This window comes from Pyrus communis, chromosome 17 (assembly GCF_041283825.1).
Source record: "Pyrus communis isolate YQ-2024b chromosome 17, ASM4128382v1, whole genome shotgun sequence".
In the NCBI taxonomy this organism is placed as follows: Eukaryota; Viridiplantae; Streptophyta; class Magnoliopsida; order Rosales; family Rosaceae; genus Pyrus; species Pyrus communis.
The window spans coordinates 1855954-1879570 of record NC_142581.1 but is presented as its reverse complement, the minus strand read 5'-3'; the positions used below and the strand labels follow the sequence as shown (position 1 = coordinate 1879570).

General features: G+C 38.4%; 5 protein-coding genes across 6 annotated transcripts; 2 read left to right on the top strand and 3 right to left on the bottom strand.

Moving 5' to 3' along the window:
• Window positions 1–54: 54 nt before the first annotated feature.
• LOC137749290 (uncharacterized) lies at window positions 55–5202 on the top strand. The gene is made up of 2 exons (XM_088689769.1): window positions 55–439; window positions 4444–5202. Exon 2 carries the CDS (start codon window positions 4459–4461, stop codon window positions 5083–5085), a length of 627 nt encoding a protein of 208 aa, XP_088545895.1. The 5' UTR covers window positions 55–439; window positions 4444–4458; the 3' UTR covers window positions 5086–5202.
• A 2362-nt stretch (window positions 5203–7564) lies between these two features.
• Window positions 7565–9828, bottom strand: LOC148689231 (uncharacterized). 2 transcript variants are annotated; one of them, XM_088688790.1, is made up of 6 exons: window positions 8610–9828; window positions 8454–8540; window positions 8307–8346; window positions 8162–8215; window positions 8025–8081; window positions 7565–7939 (listed from the first exon to the last, which is right to left on the bottom strand). In XM_088688790.1, exons 1-6 carry the CDS (start codon window positions 8747–8749, stop codon window positions 7880–7882), a joined length of 438 nt encoding a protein of 145 aa, XP_088544916.1. In that variant the 5' UTR covers window positions 8750–9828; the 3' UTR covers window positions 7565–7879. The 2 variants fall into 2 exon arrangements, with proteins under 2 accessions (XP_088544916.1, XP_088544917.1); XM_088688791.1 differs by lacking the exon at window positions 8025–8081 and having other exon boundaries at window positions 7758–7939; window positions 8610–8810.
• A 412-nt stretch (window positions 9829–10240) lies between these two features.
• Window positions 10241–12499, top strand: LOC137707506 (universal stress protein A-like protein). The gene is made up of 4 exons (XM_088688789.1): window positions 10241–10580; window positions 11493–11614; window positions 11721–11839; window positions 12167–12499. The coding sequence occupies exons 1-4, from the start codon at window positions 10256–10258 to the stop codon at window positions 12273–12275; spliced, it is 675 nt and encodes a 224-aa protein (XP_088544915.1). The 5' UTR covers window positions 10241–10255; the 3' UTR covers window positions 12276–12499.
• Window positions 12500–12647: 148 nt separating this feature from the next.
• Window positions 12648–16363, bottom strand: LOC137707505 (PWWP domain-containing protein 3). The gene is made up of 2 exons (XM_068446386.2): window positions 15950–16363; window positions 12648–15669 (listed from the first exon to the last, which is right to left on the bottom strand). Exon 2 carries the CDS (start codon window positions 15658–15660, stop codon window positions 12829–12831), a length of 2832 nt encoding a protein of 943 aa, XP_068302487.2. The 5' UTR covers window positions 15661–15669; window positions 15950–16363; the 3' UTR covers window positions 12648–12828.
• Window positions 16364–22654: 6291 nt separating this feature from the next.
• Window positions 22655–23498, bottom strand: LOC137708211 (large ribosomal subunit protein bL12cz). Its single transcript, XM_068447234.2, has one exon. It carries the CDS (start codon window positions 23415–23417, stop codon window positions 22851–22853), a length of 567 nt encoding a protein of 188 aa, XP_068303335.2. The 5' UTR covers window positions 23418–23498; the 3' UTR covers window positions 22655–22850.
• Window positions 23499–23617: the final 119 nt, after the last annotated feature.

The window sequence follows — 23617 nt, the reverse complement described above, 5'->3', positions numbered from 1 at the left end:
ACCAACGCCAAGGCCCTCACTCTCTCTCTCTCTCTCTCTCTCTCTCTCTCATCATTCTCTCAACTCTCCCTCACTCTCTCTCTCCCTCTGCAGAGTTTTATATAAGAAAATCTTTTGCTTTCATTAACAAAGCTTTACAAGTCAGTAAACAATAGATTAAAGTTGCACAGACTCAGAGAGAGCTAGAGAGAGAAAGGGTAAGAGAGAGAGTGAGAGTTGAGCGATTCTTTCTTCTGCTTGCATAGACGTTACATAAACAAGCGGTGGAAATATATATAATCTGGGCATTTGAGATCAGATCGAACCTCCAACTTGTTCATCTTTCATTACGCACTTCACATTGTATTCCAACGATCGAGCTTTCTCATCATCCAGAGTCGACCCAAGATCACATGCTTTGACTTAAATCTCAACCTTTGATTTGATCTTGCTTCTCCAGGTTAGTTCTTTCTTTTCCTTCCTTTATACACATTTGCATTACTGGTCCCATTCATTCATTTTCCCGTAGTTTAGAATACGAATGTCTGTATTAAGTGCGCATCGTAGTTTAGATTAGATTAGACTATTGCTTGAAATATCAAATAAAGAGAAAAAATGTGGAATGTAGATTAGATATTGCTAGACAATTCATGCAACTGCAAGCCATTGCTCTGATGTGATATATGATTTGCTGTGCTTCTTAGTGAGGGATTTCTTTCACTCAATCTAATTACCTTTTATAATTGCTCAATTGGTGATTGGCTTATTTACTGCGGATGGGTCCCACTCATATTTAACCTTTTTATTTAAGTCCGTATGCTTGCGAAGGATAAATTTTTCAGTGTACCGAAAATATGATACAACAAATGTTATAATACAAGAAGTGATTGGAATTTGAGAGGGATTTTACTGTTCATTTTTACAAACTTAAAAATAATAGGTATATACACTGACATTATACATGCTACTGTTAAATCGTTAATCGCTTAATAAGTTTATACGTCAATAACTGCTTATTCAGGTCTACCGCACAAATATTATCCATGATTTAGAGCGATCATTTTTGAAGTCATCATTGAAAGTTACACTTTAATTGAAATGAGTTTAAACATCTAATTGTGATTGAAAAAAAAAATCACTACGCAAAATATTATCGCCAAATAATGAAATAATTACGAGAAATAATCAAAAGGTTTTTCATTTGGCTACTAGTGACTAGGACATGCATCTTCCTTAGTTTTCAAGAGATTTTTTAGTGTATCGGAACACATTTCAGTACACTATATATAATAATATAATTAGTTGAAAATTTGACAAAAAAATTTAAATTAATTGTATCAATATATTTTATGTACCAGACTTTGTTCCCAGCAGAATGAAATTTTTTTCTCAGTTCACGGTCTAGTTTCTCGCATGTGATCAGTCAAACAAACGATTAATTCAGATCCACCGTTTTTTATATCTATATACCATATATGTATGATTGTGATACTTTCTTTTTCTAAATTTGATTAATGACTTTAATTTCCTGCCATTGTTCTTTTCCATGTTTTAATTAATTATTATTAGTTTTTTAATTCTCTTTTTCCTCAGTCAACAACCCAAAACTGCAAATTCCCCATCTCATCGTTTTTGGTTTTCGCATTCGAATCTCTCCCAAATTTAGTGTTGTTTCTTTCAAAATGATTCTTTCTGCTTTCTAGACCTGCCAATTGGGATGGATGAAACTAGATTATACATTGCTGATACAATTTTTAATAAAATAAATGTCTTATTGCTGATATAACGTTAGAATTTATTTGTATTAATGTGGAGTTAATGTAGTCAGTTTTGTGTGTCTGTATTTCTTAATTTTTTTTTTTTTCCAATCATGGTCGTATCTTAGGCCCCATGTGAACTTCCGTAGATTAGAACTTTAAAATTAGTAGCACATTGACAATATTTTATAAGAACACGAGATTTGATAATGCTTCAAAAATAGTAATATTTTTTTAATTGAGATCTTCTTTGGATCTTTGTGTCTAGAGATCTGAACCCTTGGTTTGGATGATGTGAGTCAGAAAGATGGGCTAATGGGGGCCACATAATTTAAAATAATTTGTCCAAATTTTCGGGTTTCAGACACAAATCCGAAGAGGATCTCAATTCATACTTCTTTTCCCCCAAATCTACAATGTGGATCTCGTGCAATTGATGTGTGTTGATTTTGACAGTGCATTAAGACAATCAAGTATAGTTTTCATATAGAAAACTCATAGCATCAATTTTATGGTAACATTTCCTATCGAATTTCACTCTTGACAAAAGTTATTCAATTTTATCTAATTGCCTTTTTTGGATAAAGAGAGACCTCCATTTGCTTTTTCACATGACTTTTGGCATGTTTTAGGAGAGATTTTTGCAATACGGGTGGTATGTTACATGTTATTATACAATCAGAGACATACTTGAAAAAAAAAAAACACTTTCCCCATACTGTATAATAATTGTGATGTACTAACCTATATTCCGAAAACACTAAAAAATTTCTCTGTTTTAGAGCTTGATTCCCATCCCAACATTTTCGATTTATCCTCAACAAAAATGTCAAGTGCTTAACAAATCTTTATTGGAAGCTAAATAATAATGTTCATTTTGCGATTTTTGTCTACTTTAGTTTAAATTTTTTATATTATTATTTTCATAGTAATGTTCATATGCTTGTTTTTTTGGACCTCTTAGATGTATTGTTAAAGTTTGAATAAATACCGCTCTTAAAAAAGAGAGAAAAACAACTTATAGGGTACAACGTTAAGGGACCTAGTTTTATTATCAAACCTAAACTATTATAATTTTAGCTGTTTTATATGAGTAAATACTTGCTACCCTTCTAGTCATGGTAAATTCAAACTTGGATATAAAAAGAAAGCACATAAATATCTCATCGTTTGTAAAATAGATAATAAATTTAATGTAAAAGTTGAATTGAGATCCTCTCCGGATCACTATGTCTAGAATCGATGGACTAAAAAATCCGAACCACTCATTTTAAATCATATAGTTCTCGTTAGTCAATTTCGCTGGTTCACCTCACACAAACTAAAAGTCCGGATCTCTCTCTCTCTCTCTCTCTTCAACGGTCCAAATTTTCTACTCTTTGAACTCTTAACACAGAGATCCGAGGAAGATCTCAACTCGTAAAGGTTGGTGTAGTAGGAAAAGTCGGAGTTATTATATTTAGACAAAAATTAAACTGATTGGTGGAAGATGAGAATGGAGAGATAGGACAGAACAGAAATTGTAAGAAAGCTGGATTAGGCTGAGACACGAAGTGATCATTTGTCTCACGAAAACACATTGAGGGAAACTTATTCATAAACTCAGGTTTTAACCTTTTTTCCTCCCCTTTCCATTTTCTACCTTACCTTTTAACCTCTCTCCATGCATTCATCATTCAACCAAAAACCCTAATTCATACTGCGCTGCACTATCGGTCTATATGTGCCCTTCTGTCTGTCACTACTACCACTCCATTTACCAATTTGCCCTTATGGTCTTCCCAACAAGCATATAGGAATCGGGTTGTCTGAATTTGATTCCGTCTCTCATGTCAGCTTACGGTGTGAGTTTGGTTTTTTACATGACTCAAATTTTTCGACCTACTATGAAAAACCCAATAACACTATTGTTCTAATAGGCAAGTTTGGTAAAGATTCCCTATTATAAGAACTAAACTCGCGAGATCCGTTAAGCTCGACGTTTAAATTTAGGACTCAAATTTTCCGACTCACTACGAAAAGTCTTAACCCTCAAATCTCTGCCCCACGAATGAAGTAGTACCGAACTGGCTCATTCACTTTGCCTGTCATTTCACATGAAAAATCCATCCTTGTTAATGGGGCACATTTGTCGTTCAAACGCTTTGGTTTCATCTGCCAAAACTTGTCAATAAACATTTTGTACATCTTTTACCCTTTTGCATGTAAGTTTTACCCATAATTTCTGATACGGCATGGATATTTTACATTACGAACTTGTTTGAAAATGCATTTAAAATTACTAAAATCATTTTTGGTGAACTTGATTTTGGGTCTGAAAAACACTTTAATTGCTTTTTTAAAGAAGCACCGGCTATGTATTTTTTACAGAAAATACTTAAAGTGTTTTTTCATGATCTACTTGAATTTTTACTAAGGATTGATTTCAAAAACATTTTCAACAAAAGTCTTCAATTATTTTAAAATTACTTCCGAGTTAATGAACCATGATGCAACTCTCTTTCAAAACAATTTAATGGACCACTTTACCCTTTTGTAATTACCAAGATATGCATGAAAGAAAATAATATCTTTGCATTTCTCTCCTTCCACGTCCCAGTATAAAGCATAAACATGTAGGAAAAACCTCTCCCCAGAAACTCGGGATCAAAATATACGCTCTTCCCGCATCACCGTTGAAATTTACAAAATCTCTCATCTTTTGCAGGTTAGATAAAATCCAATGGATGACAATAACCCGCCTCGGGCGTTACGTAACCACCACGGCAGTTCGTCGTCGTCTTCGTCGTCATCGTCCGAGTCGTCCGACCATCGCGGAGCGTGTCACACGTCATCCGCGGGACACACCACGACAGCCACGCGGAAGAGCCGGTACCCCGTGGACGACGCCGCGGGGGACCGGATCGAGTGCACGGGGAGCTACTGCAAGTCGTGCTGCGGTGCGTTGATCGCGGACTGCGTGGCGCTCTGCTGCTGCCCCTGCGCGGTGGTGAACTTTCTGACCCTGGCGTTCGTTAAAGTGCCGTGGATGGTGGGGAGGAAGTGTTTGGGACTGGGGAACAGGAAGGGGCAAAAGCGGGAAAACAAGAGGAGAAAATGCAAGGAGGGTGGGAGCAGTAAAAGAGGGATTGAGTGGGTGGTGGAGAGAGGGGAGGAGGAGGGGAAAATACCTGAGGTTTCACGGCGCGGCGGGTACGGCGAGGAGGAAACGGAGTGTGGCGGGGCGAGGCTGGAGGCGGAGAGGGTGTGGTTAGAGTTGTACCAGATTGGACATCTGGGTTTTGGGAGAGTTTCCTTTACTGGTACTCAATCTCTGGGTAATAAGGGGCAATTAGGGAACGTAAATTAATTGTATACGATTATTGTTTGTGTAATGGAATTTAATTTGTATTCAATTTTGCTAACTGTTTAATTGTTTCTTATTCACAGAAGAGAAATGATTTACGCACTCTCATTTTCTCGTTCAGTACTCAAGTCTTTTGTTAGCTTTACAAGTGAATATATCACAGGGGAATTAATAGGCTAAAACAACGAATGAGCAGGAGGAGAAGAAACTGCAAGTGTGAAAATCACTAGCTCGTACAGAAACGCCAACTTTGAATATGCCGCAGTTTTCTCTAATGTTCATAATTTAAGAACTTTCTTGTTTCAATTTTGCCAATATGTAATTTTCATGGTGTTTGCGTTTAAATTATCATATTTACCTTGAAATGGACAAGAGTGTTACTAGTACACAATCCAATATAATACAAATGGTTGATTTTTTTTTTTTTTAAGTATCTAAACACTTGTATTATAACAGTTATTAGATGAGACAGTTTTGACATATTTAAAAATTTCTCTACATAGATGAATTATAAATCACAAAAAATGGAGTAGTTTTGGAGAGAGACTGAGTGAGGATATAGGGGAGTTTGTGGCAGTGAGGGTGACAGGACGCAGCACGAGAGCAAGAAAAAACTGGGAGTTGGTTGCCTTTTTCTAGAAAATTAAAATAACCAGCCTTTTAATTACGGACAAGGATTGTCCGCCCTTCTATTTCTGGTGTCTTTTCGTACCTTTCTGTTTTGTGTGATCACGGTTAAACTACGTCAATATTTTATATTGGTTTTTTTATAGAGATACTAAGACAAAAAAGAATAGTAATATAAAATGTTGACGTGGCTTAACCGTGACCACACAAACAAGAGGACACGAGAGGACAGACAATCTTTGTCCTTCAATTACTCACATTACTATTCACATTTTTGTTTGATGCAAGGTGTTGCTATCAGTATCACCTGTGAACTTACACCAGTAATCTTTTCAAATCATGAGTTAAGTTGAGAAATGAACAACCAACGTCGGAAGCATTGACGCTAATGAAATGTTCCGTTGAGATCTTTTCAAATCATGAGTTCAGTTGAGAAATGAACAACCGACGTCGGAAGCATTGACGGTAATGAAATGTTACATTTGTCAATGTAACATTTGGTGGGATTGAGCAAGATTTTTCGGTGTGTTTGGAATGGGAGAAGAACATCAAATGTTATTATACAATTAGAAAAATTCTTTTTTTAAGTATCTCTTCAATTATATTAATTTATGACATATGATGTTCTGCTCTGTGTTTCGGACTCACTAAAAAAATCTCTCGGGTTAGGGAATGATATACCATAGATTAGAAAGAAAAACAAAATGAGTTAACAGTATTCTATTTTAAAGAAAGAGAATTTAGCTAAATCACACAATTAACCGTAACCTTAAAGAAAATATTGTTTATCCACTTAAGGAGAGGCCGTTTGGTGGTGTTTTCAATAATTTGATGTCATGTCACCCGTCACTTGCCATGTAAACTTATGCTCACAAATATGTAAATAATTCTGTAATTAAAGTATTGCTAATATTATTTATACTAGCCTCTCTGCACGCACTAACGTGCGTGCGAGAGGCATTTTTGCATCACGGGCGCTACGCGCCCCTAAAGGTGTATTGTGTTAGTTTTTTCCATTGTAATTGTCAAGATATACTTTAAATGTATTGTGCAAATAGGAACTTTTTTTATCATACACGTCCTAAAAAGTTATCATGTTTTTCCTTTTTACTTTGTGTAAAGTAATGATACCCCTTGACAATAACTTAATTGATTTACTCCCAATATCATATGTACCAGCCTTCTAGAAAACTCCCAATCAAGGTATCTTAGTATCACACACTCCATTATAAATGCTTACAATCACATAATTTCGTCACATAGCCAATAATATTACATTTTCGAAGTACGTGATTCAAAAAATCCAATGGTTAGATAAAGCTATTTCCTGCAAAAGATCGTAAGCACCTAATCAACTGCAGCTATATAATACCATGACTTCAATAATAAGGAAACATATAACATTGAGAGGTAATTTTAGACACAACTTCCCCCCATCTGTTCGGAATGCAACCAATTTAATGCCGACTCTGATTGCATAGTTCAGAAAGGTATGCCTCTAATGTATGATAAATTTTGCCAACTTGCTTCTCTTGATTTGGAAGGGTATGACTCCAATCGCTTTGTTTTCCAAAGCCATCTTAGCATCTGCATCACCAATTGTAGAACAAAAGCTAATCCAATTGCTAATCTTAGCATCTGCTTCACCAATTCACCATCATCTTTTGATTTTGAGTGCCTTTATCGGATAGAGGGCAAGTACACAGTTTTATATCTTCGATATACAATATCAGCATTGATTTCTTTTGTGAACTAAATACATGCATAATATGTGGTTGTTTTGAACTTTGTTATACGTCAAACCTATAATACAGGTGCTGGGACGTTGTCTAGAACAAAGATGGAGGTGGCGATATGATGGAAAAAAAGGTCCTCTTCCTTCCTTCTCTACCGAGCATACTACATAATCTTTCCAATTTTCACTAAAATTATCTCCACAACTCATTTGCAGGCTATAAGGAACTGGATTTAGAGAGAGCCTACCAAATAGAGATTTCTTTTACACTAAAACCTATTTCTCTCGATAATGCTACACTTTCGAATTTGAAAATTTTGTGACATAATCGCTTGAAGAAAACCTTGATTGATTGTTGATCTTGATTGAAAACTGTTGATTTCAGCAAAATATGGACAACATGTACATATGTAAACATAGCGCCTACGTGTGAAATCAAAGCCATGCTTGCCACCCATTTGCTTGCACTTGATGCTTTAGATTTTCATGGTTAATCTGCAAGCAATGATGATAAAATAAGAAGTCTAACTATAATGCACAATCCCAACTATAAAGATTGTAAGCAACTTAACCTAAATACCTTTAAGTTTGACAATTTTCTTATGGCAATACTTTTACTCCAGTTACTTGTAGAATACTGAAAGATAAATATATTTGTCAAGTTTGAGGTAACAAATTGTAACCATATTTACAAAATTAAATAATAAGAAATATTACCTTAATCTTGTACTTCAACCTTTGTACTTTGAGACGGGTGTGATGCTTGTAAAACTGACAAAAAATGCAATTTTATTTATATTTGAAAATTGAATACAATTTGAATTTATAGTATACTTTTGTATGAAAATAAGAGAAGACTTACCGTATTTAGAAAAGTTGTTTGGCCACTGTTAATCTTTTTTCTGCACCCATAAATTGTTTTATTTTATTTTATAATTTGAGATAATTAATTTGTAGAATGATATAGAGAATGCCATTAAAAATAAATAGGTAAGAAATGGTGTTGTACCTAATTTGTTGGACTTTATTCCAAATACGTATGATCTGAGGAGTTGTTGAAGGTTTTAATTCTTCCACAGCCTTTTTCATGCGCCACCTATATATTGAAGGTATATATAATGTTAGATTTCTTGTAACAAATTTGTATATAATTTAGGATACATACTGCTCATGCTTCTTCTTTTTCCACTCTTTGAGAATCAGTTGGCTTAGATCAGTAGTTTTTACTCCGACAGATATCTCCCAACCAGGTGTAAAAATAGAGACACGTCTGTTTGAGATCTTATCAATAGGTTCCTTCTTCATTTTTTGTGGCTTCGACAGTCACAGGAATCTTGCTCAGGGCACCTCTTAATCTTTTCAATCTCTTCCTGAAAAAACAATCACATTAGAGGACAAAAAGGTATTATGTTTACAGAAGTCAATAGCTCTTAAAGAAAGGAATAAGAACCTCGAGGGCCACATAAGGAGAAACGCGACAATGTATAAACAATGAAAAAAGCAAAACTGAAAAGAAGTGGTTGGATTAATTGGAACACTACGTCTGTAATTTCATTGATCCTTCTGCCCTTTGTGAAGGAAAAATCAGAGTAGTTATAGCTTGAAATACAAACAAAAGGTTTGGAAAAATATGGTTTCTGTATTTATTTCTTCTTTATTTTTGCATTTGGAACTGAAAAGAACCCGATCAAACACTAAAAAGAGAGGCAACAGAATGAAAAAAGCAAAACTGAAGAGAAGAGGTTGGATTAATTGGAACATAACGTTTGTGATTTCATTGATCCTTCTTCCTATGCAACCAGCTCTCACGACTTGCTAAAAAACAATAACAAACGAAAGAATTTTTTGAGAGAAATTGAAGCTAAAACTTCATAAATATTGGGAATTTGCATGATTCCGTACCTTTCAATTGCATCATCAACGAAACGTTGAAAGCCTTTGATTCGTGGAGAGAGGAAATAAAATTAAAGATACTTTGCGATGCTGCACATAGAGTTCTATTGGAGTAAAGCCAAGCCAAATCGATAGAACACCAATGGAACAGAGAAGTTATGATAAAAGGTTGTGTGAGTTTGAAAACTGTATGAAAACTGCTATGCAGTTTGAAAATTAAACGTGCTAATCCTGAAGATTTTTCTCCCCACGTTGGTTGTTCTCTCTCCTAAAATGGAGGAGTTATCTGTTTCTTTTTCTTTTTCTGTTAATAAAACAAATTTTATATTTTTGTATTCTGACAAAAATGTCCATGAGTTTTTTAATGTATTATATTGTGTCGGTTTTTGTTTTTTTTTGTTTGAGGGTTATTTTAGTCTAGAATTTTTTGGTGAAGCCTTGAGACACCAAAGTTGATTGCTGGCTTTCTAATATTAAAGATAAGTGACATGTCGATGGTAAATTTATCCACGTACTTGTCAATATTGAATTATCGAATTAGTCTATTAAAAAAAATATAACAGAGAAGATAAAAAAAATACAATGGCGATAGCTATAAACATGGATCAGACTATTGAAATTTGATTCAACAGTTATAAATAGGTGGTTACTTTAAAAGTTATGATAACTTCAGCCGACAACTATAAACATGGAATCACTTTAAAAGTTATAATAACTTCAATCGTTGAATTAAATTTTAATGACACAGATTTCCTAATTTGATAGATTAGAAAGAAAGGATATGGACCCGTCAATTTTTGACAAGCCATGGCATGACACACGCTTTTATATGCTGCCGCGTGGCACATTGTCAGTAACTGAACAGCGTAGGTTAGCACCCTTCTATTGGATATGCCCTATCCTACGCCTAGCTGCGCGATGTGCTTAATCGGGCTTACGGCTAACCCACAAAACGAAGCAAGTCATCCTTCAGTTACCGTCTTCATCAGAGAGAGAGAGAGTACTGTGGTTCCAGACAGTTCGAATCGGCAAGCGAGTCGACTCAGTGTCGTAAGCGAAGCGAAGATGGCAAGCGAGCCAACCCGGATAATGCTGGCAGTGAACGAGTCGACCATCAAGGGCTACCCGCACCCCTCCATCAGCAGCAGGAAGGCGTTCGAGTGGACGCTCCAGAAGATCGTGCGCTCCAACACCAGTGGTTTCAAGCTCCAGTTCCTGCACGTCCAAGTCCCCGATGAAGACGGTCATCTCTCTTGCTCTATCTTTCTGTTATTACTTTTGTGATTTTCGATTTTGTAATTGTGCTTGTGCTCTGTTTGGTTGCCGAGAAAACGGAGGAATTTGAATAGAAAATGAAAGGATGAGGAAATTGAAAGCGTAACTATAATTTCCTACTGGAAATTAGTGAAATAAGTGAAATAATTGGATCAGGAGGGCTAGGGGTGATTGGCTTCGCCAGTAATTTGTCAGTGTCATTTGGTTTGTAAACTGAAATTAATAGGCGATGATTGTTGATTAGATTAATCTGCTGCGTAATTAAGCAATTTTCAGTAGAATTTGGTACCGAACGGGAGAACTTGATAGCATTTTAGTAGTCTGATCACTTCTTTCATTTTTTATAGTCGTTTTTCTAGTTCGTTTAAGCGGCGAATATTTATACATTGACTTCCAATTTTGAGTTTGATTGCGAGATCTGATCATTTTCTGTGCAATTTTACTTTGTTTACGGTTGTATCTCTGTGTTTGCTTTGATAGGGTGACTTCATTTCTGTTTTAGTATAGCGTGCTTCATGTATTTTCTCGTCGTGTCAAAAGGCATTGTGTGACCCAAACATCGTGATCATGATCATAATTGTTGTCGATGCGGTTCTCTAGTGTCAACTGTGAGCATAGGATAGAGAAATTATGATCCCGAATTGATATGAGTTCATTGTTGTATGAACAATGTCAATCACTCCAGCTATATCTAACTGAGCTTCTATTTATTCTTGTTGATTTGAGCGTGCTTAGCACTTCATTTTGATTGTTCGAAAACCCCCCCCGAGCTTTTTTCCTTCTTAGTAATGATGTGATTTTAACCCATCTTCCTCGCTGTGCATTAGCTGGCAACTAATTGTTGCTGATAATAATATGTTTTGCCCTCTTTCTATAATAGGTTTTGATGACATGGACAGTGTCTATGCATCGCCGGAGGATTTTAAGAACATGAAGGACAGAGACCGCGCCAGAGGGCTTCATCTGCTGGAGTTCTTTGTTGACAGATGTCATGCAATTGGGGTACCCAACTTCTGTGTTTTGGGATGGAGGGCAACTATAAATAATTCCATCCGAAGAATACTGAGTTGTACTTTGAGATAACATCTGCATATTGGAATCATTGTAGGTTGCTTGTGAAGCATGGATCAAAAGAGGGGACGCCAAGGAAGTAATCTGCCGTGAGGTGAGGCGTGTCCAGCCAGACTTTCTGGTGGTGGGCTGTCGGGGGCTTGGACCTTTCCAGAGGTAGAAGTCCTTACCTTGATATCAACTGTTCCTAGCCTTCTTAGATTGCAGACGTCCTTTTCTCGCATCTTTTGAAACTAGCGGATAATTGGGTTATATACCTATCATAGATAATAGGAAACTTTAACGGAAAGCTCCTAATACTGTTTACTTTAACGAAAAACCACATTTTTATACTAAGAAGTCAATTCTGGTACTATTCACTTTACCCTTTAATTTGTTATTTTCGTTAAAACTCAAGGTTTTCAAGCTCTTTTCATTAATTTTCCTTAGATAATAAGGCTAATCCAGTGCTAATAGAATTTCCCTTCTCTCTTTTATGTGCAGGGTTTTTGTTGGGACTGTGAGCGAGTTCTGTGTGAAGCACGCTGAGTGCCCCGTCATCACAATCAAGCGCAGTGCAGAGGAAACACCGCAGGATCCTGTCGATGACTGAGCGTCACCGGAATGTGTATTCTCTGTTTCGTTATTCCGTCAATACACTCTTCCGACACCAGACCCTTGTACCTAAATACCAACTGGGAACAAATTAAATGTGTTGCTTCTGTCGTGTGAATTTAAATTCATCTAAATCATACGCAGAGGGAATTACGCTAATATGTACGATGAAACTTGAGTAGTAGTTCGTGTTGTACCGCAATCAGTTTGGGCGCTTGTTTTCGTGCTATCTTGTTCATCATCTAGTATTCGGCTTAACACTCTTTCTCTTTGCCATACTTGTTCATCCCCGAAACATTATCCATGTTGCTTCTGCATCTCCTCGAAAGTTTGCGCGTCGTTCCGTTCGGAAGACCGAAGAAAACTGAAATTTACATCAAACATAACTCCTTTTGATATCTATATTTATAGGCCAAAGCAACTAGTTACATGGAGATATACTAACTTCGCCTGCATACGCGCTCGCTCACTAACTATATCACATGACTGGGATGTGTGCAGAAACAAAAGGTTCAAATTACCCTAGCAGAGAAACTCATCTACGACGACGACTAGACCATCGTGCTTACCGTCCCCAACAGCTCCTTTATCTCGCTCTCCAGTTTCGATTTCGTCACATCCGACACTTGGCCATTTGAATCACCCAGCATTGAGGTCATCCTCTCCAGTTTCTGCTTGATCAAGTCGACTTGTGACGCCTCGCCAACAGCGGCGGGTGGCTGTGAAGCTAATGCCTGGGTTCTGGTCTTGCCCCTGGACTTCTTGGCAGGAGCAGAATTGGATATTTCACTCAGCTCGCGAACCTTCGAAGCAGCTGCCAGATTATGAAGCCGGAAAGTGACATTGGCAGCTCCAAACGGACTGTCATTTTGCGAATGGTTGAAGGCCTCTTGTGCATCGGCAAATTTTACAAAGGAAACACGAGCGCAGAAATTGGTGTAGAACATCTCTGTTTCTGTTTCGTCCAGCTCTCCGAATTTACTATAAATCTTGATAAGATCGGATTTTGTGGGGAGAGAGGACCCAGGGCCAAATGTCACAAAAAGGGATGCCGGTGAAGCTGTTTCATCGGTCTTCTTACGCCTTTTCTTCAAATCCGGAGTTCCAGAAGCATTCTTTGATTTTCGCTTACCAGGCTCTGAACCTGATGTCTCAGTAGCTTGCCCTGGTGTAGACTTATCGGACTTTGTCTCACTGCTCTTCTTGGTTCTCTTCTTCCCAGATTCAGTTTGCTTTTCTGTGATCTGATTTCGGTCTTTCCCCATTGAGCCAGGTTCAGATTCTAACTTCTTTCTCTTCTTATGCGGTTGCTTCTTCTTGTACAGTTCGTAGTTGGAGCCATTGTGATAAATCGAGTCTCTGAATATGGCCACGAAATCCCCAACAATCTTAAAGGATTTCTTTTCTACTCGAGATGATGGATTAACAGCTGCAGAGCGGAGTCCAGATAGCACTTTATGAGTAGATACATTAGCTTTCATCGGATCAATGCTCTTCTCATCTTCTGAAGGTTTTTTCGAACTCGAGCCACCAGTTATCTCATTCCCAATAAGTTCTGTAGAGTCTTTCTTCTGTAATGTCTCCGTGAAAGGACTCAGCATCTTCGGTGACCCAACAAGGTTGTCATTAGAAACTTTCAGAGATTCTACTTCTATGTCTAGACTCCTTTTTCCAGTCTTTAGATTTATGAAGGGAGGGGACAAGTACTTGCTCCTTTTCCTCTCTCTTGTCGAAGAGGGGTGATCAATTTGGTCCTTCATGTCAGTTTGTGAACCGCCACTGCGCAATTCCTCGTCTCTTGAAGCAGGACTATCGCCAGCTTCTTCTTTGGTCTCGCCACCATTGCCATCAATTGCAATACGTTCATCCTTCTTCCTGCTCCTTGTTAAGACACCCTTCTTAGTTTCACTAGCACCATTTTCAACACTAGCAAGTTTTTTCATCTGTGAGCTTGTTGGCGTCTTTGAAAGCTTGGCCCTTCTCTTTCCGGATTCAGAAGTCAAATTACTCTCACTATGATTCTCGCCACCTTTCCGCTTGTTCTGTCCAGATGATGCCCCTGCTTTCTCTGAGGTTGCTCCTTCCTTAGTTTCCGCCTGAATATCATCGTCTTCTTCCATAAGATCAGCAATGCTCTTCTGCTTCCTTCTTTGGTGTTGCCTATTCTCTAAACCTTGACCTGAGCTTTCGTTTAAAGGCTGATCAGTTTGTCCTGTTTTTCTGGGAGAAGAAAACCAGTCTTCAAATGGCCCTTGGACTGGGACATCCACCTCCCTCCAATCATCCTCAAGACCAGGAACTGGCTGCGCTTCGACGAAAACAGGCAATCGATAGCCTCCTTTTGAACAATAAAATGCAGACAACCAACTCTTTAAAGCATTCAGCTCAAGCTCACTAGACATTGGCATAACTTCTGCAACACGTTTCAACTCAGCAAGAAGCTCTGCTGGCTCAGAAACACGATCCAAAAGCTTCCCAACCCTGCCTTCTGGCACACGAACTCCTTCCTTAATTCCGGCATTTACTGCCAACGGCCGACCAACCTCACCCAGGAACTCTTCCTTTACACATATACAACTCATCTTCAACCTCACAAGCCTTCCAACCTCATCCACAGCCTGCTGCACAGCATTAACAAACGCCTTCGAGCTACTCTGCCGAGACATCTCCCTAAAATTCTCCTCAAACGGTTTCAGCTGCGAAGAATTGCACCAAGCAAATGTTCCGTCCCCAAAATACGCCACCAGGAGCCTGTCTTTGGCCTTCAATTTCAGGGCATACTCCGAAGCGTCCGAAGGATCACAAATTTGTGCAGGCCACCACGGATGGCTCTTAATCTTTCCCCACACAAAGTCCCCAACAAGAAACTCATGTCCCTCATCATCCATGTCCTCAGTAATCTCATCAGTTTTCCCATCCGGGTCTTCTCCAATCCCATCCAAACAGCTCCCATTCTCTTCAATCCCTCCGTTCACATCAGCCCCGGCCTCACGAGTCTCAGTCCCATCCGGGACTTCTCCAATCCCATCCAAAGAACCGCCATTTTCTCCAACCCCTCTTCCTTTCCCTCCACTCTCCGCCTCAGCACCGCCACTCACCACCTTCTTCTCGTTACTCCAAACCGACTCCAACTTCTCAACACTCCCCTTCCCTTTCAACTTCACCAAACCCTCCTCAGCATCAGATACATCAACGTTCAGGTTCCCAAAACTCCTTCCACCGCTGGCACTTCCCCGACCGGACCCACCTGAGCCAGCCCGGCCCCCACCCGAGTGGTTGACAACTTCCCTGATCGTCTTCTCCCCTGGAACTTCAAGCTTCTCCGGTCCAGGTGCAGAACCCAAATCCTCCTCCAGGGATATAGTAGATCGCGTCCCCACCATTCCCAATTCCTGGAAAAATATTTTCCCGGGAAAATCAAGCTCAAGCTCAAACCTTGATTTCACAGTTGAATCAAATCATATACAAAACCCAAAACCCAAAAACTAAAACAAAAAATTATGTAAAAATCAGCACATTCTAGGGTTTAGGTTTTTGTTTTTGCTTTTTTTTTTTTTCTCGAAAAGTCGGGAATTAATATAAATTATACAATAACTAAATGTATACAAACATGTACAAATACAATCTATATTATACAACCGAAAAATAAAAACAAAAGGGAAATTATATTACCTGAAGAAACCAAAAGCTTCAAGCTTTTGTTTTTGTTGGTCAAACAAAACCTGCAAGCTCCGGAGACGATTCTTTTTCTCTCAGAGAAAAACTACGAAAACAAAAGAATACGGATTTCCGGAATCGAATTGAATTCCGGAAGAGAAAAATCCGAATTCAAACTTTGAAATTTTTTTAATACGTTTTGTACGTGAGACGGTGAGAGGGAGAGAGAGAAATGGCGGATGGAAAGAGAGAGGGGGGGGGGGGGGGGTTGAATATCGCGGTAAAACGGGCGAGAAATTGGCGTGAGGCGGTGGTGGTGGTGGGAGCTCAGAGAGTGGAGAAGGAGAGAGTGGGGGTTGAGACTTGAGACGACGCGGCTATTTCGCTTTTGTTGTCGTTTTCGAATCTTGATCTTGGCCGGATCTTTTTTATAATAATTTATCGTATATTATGCAGTTATAAATTATTTTAAAATTAAACACAAATAGTATTTGACAAAAATTAACTGCACAATGTACGATAAAATGATACGATTTACGAATCTCAAATATCCTCACCAAAAAGATTCAGAGAGAATCCTGTTGGATAGTTTTCAAACAGGGACCAGGCTTCTCTGCCCCCCCCCCCCCCCAAACTTTCCCTACACTTCCATCCTCTCTTATTTTGTGCGGTAACAGTTAAACGACGTTAACATTTTATATTGATTTTTTTTGTAAAAATAATAAGACAAAAATTAATAGTATTATAAAATATTGACGTGGTTTAACCGCGATCACACAAATAGGAGAAAATATGAATGTATGGGAAGTGGGAGGGCAGAGAACCCAGATCCTTCTACCAGAGCGCTCATCTCGACGTTTTGTGTACGGTCAGCTGACATTTGGGTTTGTCGAGGTGCCCAGACGCGAGAGTCTAGAATAGGGACGTACTCGCTGTGTATTCGAGAGTGTAGTTCTTGCTGTAGGGATTTCGAAGAGGAGCAATCATGATCGCAGGTTCAATTGTGGCAATGGAGACATCAAACGGCTGAAAATCTACTGTGTTGTGACTTGAAATGAAAAGCCCCGGATTGTACATGGATGATCGCCACGTGTCCGTTGTATATTTTATAAAACAGAACCCAACCGTAAAGGCGATGGTGATTGTTGATCCCAGCCACTATCAGTTTACAACTACGAGAGACCTTTCAATTTAGGAAAATTTAACAAAAAGTTCCGAGTACTGTTTACTTTAACGTAAAATCATATTTTTACACTAAATTTAGGAAAATCACCTTTCAATTTAGGAAAATTTAACAAAAACTATATCATCTTTTCATTTATATTACGCTTATTCTTAGTTGTGTATCATAGAACTTGATTTTGATCTTTTGCAACATGAAACTAAAAAATCGTCATTTTACTTTATAAAACTTAAAATTCGCTCCATATTATTTTGTTTCTATTAATATTGTCTAAAAATTGTCAAATATGATGATGTAAATTAAAAACGAATAATGCTAAGTAGACCAAATTTTTAAATCAAATCGCAAACCAAAACTCAATAAGAAGTAAACGACTTTCTCGCGTCTTTTATCCCTATCTCGCCGTCGAGAACCCCTTTAACCTAGAATTTATCTCTCTCTCTTTCTTTTTCTAGACGCACCAAAGTCAAGTCAAAATTTTAAACTCATACACAAATTTTCTCTAAACACTCCCTTTTTCTGATACTTTTCAAAAAATGTCCAAATAACTGAAGGTGAAAAATAAAAGTAGCCTGGAAAAGGTAGGGCGAGACGCCGCCGGTATGGTCATGGACTCAAATCCGTCAACGAGCTCGCACACGGAGAGGTAGAGGAAGCTAAACAGTAGAATTAGTTGTCTTGGACATGTGGCATTTCCAATGGATACTCTTATTGGGTGGTGGTTCTGCCACATACATAGTTTAAATGCCTGATAGGCAAATTTAGTGGAAGTTTAACGAATTCAAAGTAAAGAAGGCAATTTGAAGTAAATTTTGAGTTTTCAAAAGTAAAATCACGACTACTGAATTTTAAAGAGTAAAGTAAAATAGAAATTGAATTTCAATGAACCTACATAAAAATGAGTCTTTATATTATTACATGTAACGTTTTGTTTTCCGGGTAGGCGAGTACATGAGAAAATCTCTCATTCTGTTGTTATTTGTTCATTAGCTTAATATCCACGCACGTGGATTCAGCCAATCCATTGGACCGTCATCAATAAAACAACTTCTGTAAAATGCAGCTATGATTTGACATTTAGGTGTTTATTAGTAGTAAAAAGGCTACACAATTAAATTAATTAATAGATTGGGTCATCGGAGTCATTTGCCTTTCGCCATCTACCTACCATTATACCAAATTTTGTTTCTTTTCCCCATTTTTATGTCATGAGATGTATACAATGACGCGCATTTCACGATGAAAAAGATAGACACATCAGTTATTCGTAAAAAAAAATTATTAATTATCCACATTGACATTCAAAAGAATATATGGTTCTCCAACGAGGGTTTGTTCAGTTGGTAAAATTTTTGTCTCATGTCTCGTCTCACTAAGCTTCGAGTCTTGTTATCAGCAATCATCGTTCATACGCGATCTATAAGGTTTTACTCTAATTCTATAACGGTGGCTGCTACCAATCATTGTTTTGCTTTTTCTAGGATGAACTCACAATGATTCGACCAAAAAATGAAAAAAAGCAAAGCAATTATCAACATGCCGATACTAATAATTTTTTACTGATTTAAAGCATTATCCTTTTGTTTCTTTTCATTTCCAATGTAAAGAAAATACATATGAATTATTATTTTATGTTTAAAATTTGACATATCGGTTGAAGAGCAAAAATTTAAAAGATGCCAAAGTGCCACGTAAGCCTTCAAATTTAAATTTTAGGTTTAAAATTTGACATACCTATCACATCTCGGGCTCGACTCTACCGTAGCACGATATTTTCAGCTTTGGGCCCCGACCACGCCTTCACGGCTTTGTTTATAGAAACTCACATGAGAACTTCATAATGGGTCACCCATTCTGGGAATGCTCTTGCTCGAACTCGCTTAACTTCGGAGTTCAGACGGAACCCGAAGCCAGTGAGCTCGCAAAAGGCTTTGTGCTAGGTAGAGATAAGAATATACATATAAGGCTTACAGGATCCACTCCCTTGGGCAATGTGGGATGTTAGAATTTGGTATCAGAGCCAATCATTGGCCGGAAGTGTGCCGACGAGGACATCGGGCCCCTAAGGGGAGTGGATTGTAACATCCCACATCGTCCATGAGAGTGGATCCTGTAACCCTTATATGTATATTCTCATCTCTACCTAGCACGAGACTTTTTGGGAGCTCACTGGCTTCGGGTTTCATCTAAACTCTGAAGTTAAGCGAGTTCGGGCGAGAGCATTCCCAGGATGGAAAACCCACTGGGAAGTTCTCGTGTAAGTTCCCAGAAACAAAGCTTTGAGGGCGTGGTCGGGACCCAAAGCGGACAGTGTCATGCTACAGTGAAGTCGAGCCTGGGATGTGGTGTCACACCCTAATCGGAGTATTAGCTTAAAACTCTAATTAAGGCATGATTCACAATTTAATATGGAATAAAATCTTTAAGAACAGATTAATCCATAGTTAAATAGTGAAGAAAGAAAAGAAAAAAAAATTATTTAGAAGATATAAATCTGTTCAAACATAATTCACATTTGTTCACCAAGAGATAATTCTCAAGTTTTACAAAGTACACTTTACATAAATTTGCATAAAGCCTCTTGTTCCTTATTCAAACAAAAGAGCAAACACCACCAAGCTCTTTATTTTATTTCTATTTACACATATCATACAGCAAGTAACATCTCTAGCACATGACTTAATTCTCTGGTTCCGAACCTGCACAAATTTAATTAGGGTGAGCATAAAGCTTAGTAGGGACATTATACCTCAATATATATATATAACCATGAGTATATTATTTTTATGTAGTTAAAACACATTAGAAAAATGATATGTATAAATGTACAAAGTTTCTCTCTTCAAACCCTATTAACCTGAACCCAAACACCATATTTTCCTTTTGTTAGTGCTCTTGCCTAATTCCCTTTCGCCAGTCCCATATTACCCCTAAAATTATTGTGCACTTTGGGGCTAGCCTGAGACCTAGTACCTGCCAAGAATTAGGCTCAACTACACAAAAGCCTTCCTCAATGCCCATTTCCCTATCTCCTTCACAAGAATCTCAACTCAAGGTAATCAGTTTATTGTTTAACAAATGAATGAAAAACATGTATCTCAATCCATCCAAGTAATCATATAGGCAATGAGTTTATGAATCCAACCATATAGATAAATATTAATCAATATGTATTAATCAAATAATAAAAGAATAAATATTTATGAGGTTTCCCAAGCACCCCCTACTTGGTTCCAAAGCTACAACGTAAGTCCACGTAACTGCCAAACTGATCAAGTATCTTGATCCAACTCGTGAGTTCCTATTCAAAGTATAAACTATCACTATTTAAGCATACAATATAACTCATATTATAAATAGACTTGGTAGAATACATACTTTAATAAGTATGTATAATAATATCCCAAACAAAACGTACTTCAGTTTTCTAGTTAAAAATAGTTTTAAAACTAAAAGTTTTTGTATGGTGGAAATTTGTTATGCAAAATTAATATTGGATATCTATACGAATCCACCAATAATATCTAAATATATTATTACAATCAGAACTCGTTTCCAACACCAAAATTTGTTTATTGACCTGGGTGACTAGTTCAAAAGTTTCATGTTTCAAAAATTCACCTTGAAATCCCTTCCTTCTTATCAATCCATAACCAAAATCTCAACATAAAAGACTCTTTCTTTTTGAGTTTATGAAAGCTCTTTGTTTTAAACAATAACAAAACATAAGTATATTTTGAAATCAAAGGGGAAACTGAACATATAAAATTATGAGGGTTTTTGGCTGAAAGAGATTGACTATTGATTAACCAACCTCTTCAAAGCCCCCTAAAATAAAAATGAAACACAAGCTCAATGTACAGTCATAAGGAAACAAAAACAAACTTAACTCATGAATTACTTGTTGGCTACTCCAATTTGACTCTAGATAAGTATGGAATTAAAGACTCAACGACAAAAACTTATTTCTTGCTTATGGAATTCGAATAGAGAAAAAGCTAGGGCTTCTTTTTCCCCTTTCCAGACTAAAGGTGATAAGGAGATTGTGAACTCCTTATTGGGGTTGTCATCCAGAAGGAGGAAAAAAAATAAAGATAAAGTAATAACAAAATATTGTATTGTCCCCTATTTTTTTTTTTTTTAGATGTATATAGTATATGATATATATATATATATATATATATATAATGAATCTTAAAAAATATGAACCAATTTACATATTAGTCTAATTATATAGATTAAAGAGTTAAATCAAACACTTGCACTACTAAACTAATTAAAAATTTTTGGGTTCTCACAAGTTACATTTCCTGGACGATGTGAGATGTTACAATCCATCTCCCTTAGGGGCTCGACGTCCTCGTCGGCACACTTCCGGCCAGTGATTGGTTTTGATACCAAATTATCACATCCCGGCCCGGCCCCCCCCCACATCCCAGGCTCGACTCCACCGTAGCACGATATTGTCCGCTTTGGGCCCCGACCACGCCTTCACGGCTTTGTTTCTGAGAACTCAGACGAAAACTTCCCAGTGGGTCACCCATCCTGGGAATGCTCTCGCCCAAACTCGCTTAACTTCAGAGTTCCGACGGACCCTGAAGCTAGTGAGCTCCCAAAATGCCTCATGCTAGGTAGAGATACGAATATACATATAAGATTTACATGATCCATTCCCCTGGGCGATGTGAGATGTTACAATCTTCTTAAGATCATCTCCAAAGGAGATGTCAAAATGTCCAAATCAGCAATAACAGTAAAATACAAAACAGCTGCAATGTTTTCCAACCAAGAAATCAAATCTGATGTGGCATGACATGGAATGACAACTTTCTTAATTTGACAGCAGTGTCAATTTTTTTTTTTTTATTAATATTTTTTAGAGGCGAATTGCAGAGAACCCCACGACGCGGTTCCCCTCCCCTTCCCCTGTCTCTCCGCCGCCCCAATTTCCCATCTTCGCGCATTTGGCAAGCTCTCCAAAGGCCCTTTCAAGCTGGTTTTTGTGCTCTCCGATTGCCAACCCAGTGAGGCAAATAACGTTGGCAGTCAAAGCAATTGGAATTTCAAGATTTTTAGAACACTGCTACTATCAACCACTAATTTTGCAAAAAATTGCAATGCTTACCGAAACATTGGAGTAAGGGAGCCTGACTGTAAGTCCGATTTCGATTTCGGATGTCTGCGATTCCGATTGCATTGCATCCAATTCCAGTGCGATTAGCGACAATTCCAATGGCGTAAGCTCGCCTACAAGCCAATCTTACCTCAGATTTCTTAGTCACATTCAAGCATATCGTTGAACACCTTCCGTGCAGTTTCAGAGGGGCAGATTCCTCGCTCGTCATGGAGATTTTCCATGACCGGAGGTGCGGCCGCAACTCCTTGCGCCGGCTGCTATGGCTTCACCACTGGTACCATGTTAATGTAAGCTCATATTGACTTGTTATCGATACTTACGAATATCAACATTATCGATACATCGCTGATAACATTAGTAGATAACATGCAAGTGAAAACGCTAAAAATCCAAATAAAACTACAAAAAGCAAAGCAATCAAATATTTTTTTCACCTTGAAATTACAATTACAATTTCCAACTGCATTGGGAAAACTGAAGCAAGAGAGCAATGACATATCTCTAAACACCTAAAAATCCGAATAAAAGTACACAAAAACAAAGCTCATTTGCTAAAACCCCCCAAAACCCGATTAATTAAGAGCGCTAATTCATGATTAAACAATGTTAATCTTCGCCCCGGCGGCTTCCAGCTGCTTCTTCGCCTCCTCCGCCTCGTCCTTTGAAATCCCTTCCCTGAACTTCTTCGGCAAACCCTCGATCAGCTCCTTCGCCTCCTTCAGCGCCAGGCTCGTCAACGCCCTCACCGCCTTGATCACCGCGATTCTCGCGTTGCTCGGGACCTCCTCGATGACGACGTCGAACTCCGTCTTCTCCTCCACGACGGCGGGGCCCTCGCCCGCTCCTGGCGCCACGGCCACGGCGGCGGCTGGAGCGAGGGCAGCGGCGGAGACGCCGAGCTTGTCCTGGAGGTAGTCGACGAGGATGCGGGCTTCCTCGAGGGTGAGGCTGGAGATGTCGGTGCCGAGCTTCTCGATCTTTTCTGGGGCTTCGACGGCGGCGAGGGGGCGTATGTGGGTGGCGCGGTGGGTGAGGGTAGGGTTTTGCGGGTTGAAGGGGAATTGGAGGGTGGGTTTGGTGGAGTGGGAGGGGAAGGAGGAGGCGGCGGGCGTGGCGGGGTAGGAGGGAGTGCCCAGAGTGAGTGTGGAGAGAGTGGCAGCCATTGTTGCGGAGCTTTTGAGGACCGAGAGAGGGAGAGAAATGGAGAGTGCGAAGAAGATAGGATAAGGAATTGCGGAACTAAAATGTCCATGGGAGATATTGTAGGTGCTGGGTTCTTTGGTTGACGGTTTTACCCTTGTTAATTGTGAAAATTTCCCCAAAATGCACGCTAGTGTTGCCGTTTTAAAGGGGTACAAAAGGT

What these genes read in the sequence shown, in the direction of transcription:
- LOC137707506 (XM_088688789.1), top strand. Translation starts at nt 10,256, where the DNA reads ATGTGCTTAATCGGGCTTACGGCTAACCCACAAAACGAAGCAAGTCAT. An exon ending in CCAAGTCCCCGATGAAGACG is followed by an intron (nt 10,581 to 11,492) that starts GTCATCTCTCTT and finishes TTTCTATAATAG; the next exon opens with GTTTTGATGACATGGACAGT. An exon ending in GGGCTTGGACCTTTCCAGAG is followed by an intron (nt 11,840 to 12,166) that starts GTAGAAGTCCTT and finishes TTTTATGTGCAG; the next exon opens with GGTTTTTGTTGGGACTGTGA.
- LOC148689231 (XM_088688790.1), bottom strand. Translation starts at nt 8,749, where the DNA reads ATGAAGAAGGAACCTATTGATAAGATCTCAAACAGACGTGTCTCTATT. An exon ending in AAAAAGAAGAAGCATGAGCA is followed by an intron (nt 8,541 to 8,609) that starts GTATGTATCCTA and finishes TTCAATATATAG; the next exon opens with GTGGCGCATGAAAAAGGCTG. An exon ending in AAACAACTTTTCTAAATACG is followed by an intron (nt 8,216 to 8,306) that starts GTAAGTCTTCTC and finishes ATTTTTTGTCAG; the next exon opens with TTTTACAAGCATCACACCCG.
- LOC137749290 (XM_088689769.1), top strand. Translation starts at nt 4,459, where the DNA reads ATGGATGACAATAACCCGCCTCGGGCGTTACGTAACCACCACGGCAGT.
- LOC137707505 (XM_068446386.2), bottom strand. Translation starts at nt 15,660, where the DNA reads ATGGTGGGGACGCGATCTACTATATCCCTGGAGGAGGATTTGGGTTCT.
- LOC137708211 (XM_068447234.2), bottom strand. Translation starts at nt 23,417, where the DNA reads ATGGCTGCCACTCTCTCCACACTCACTCTGGGCACTCCCTCCTACCCC.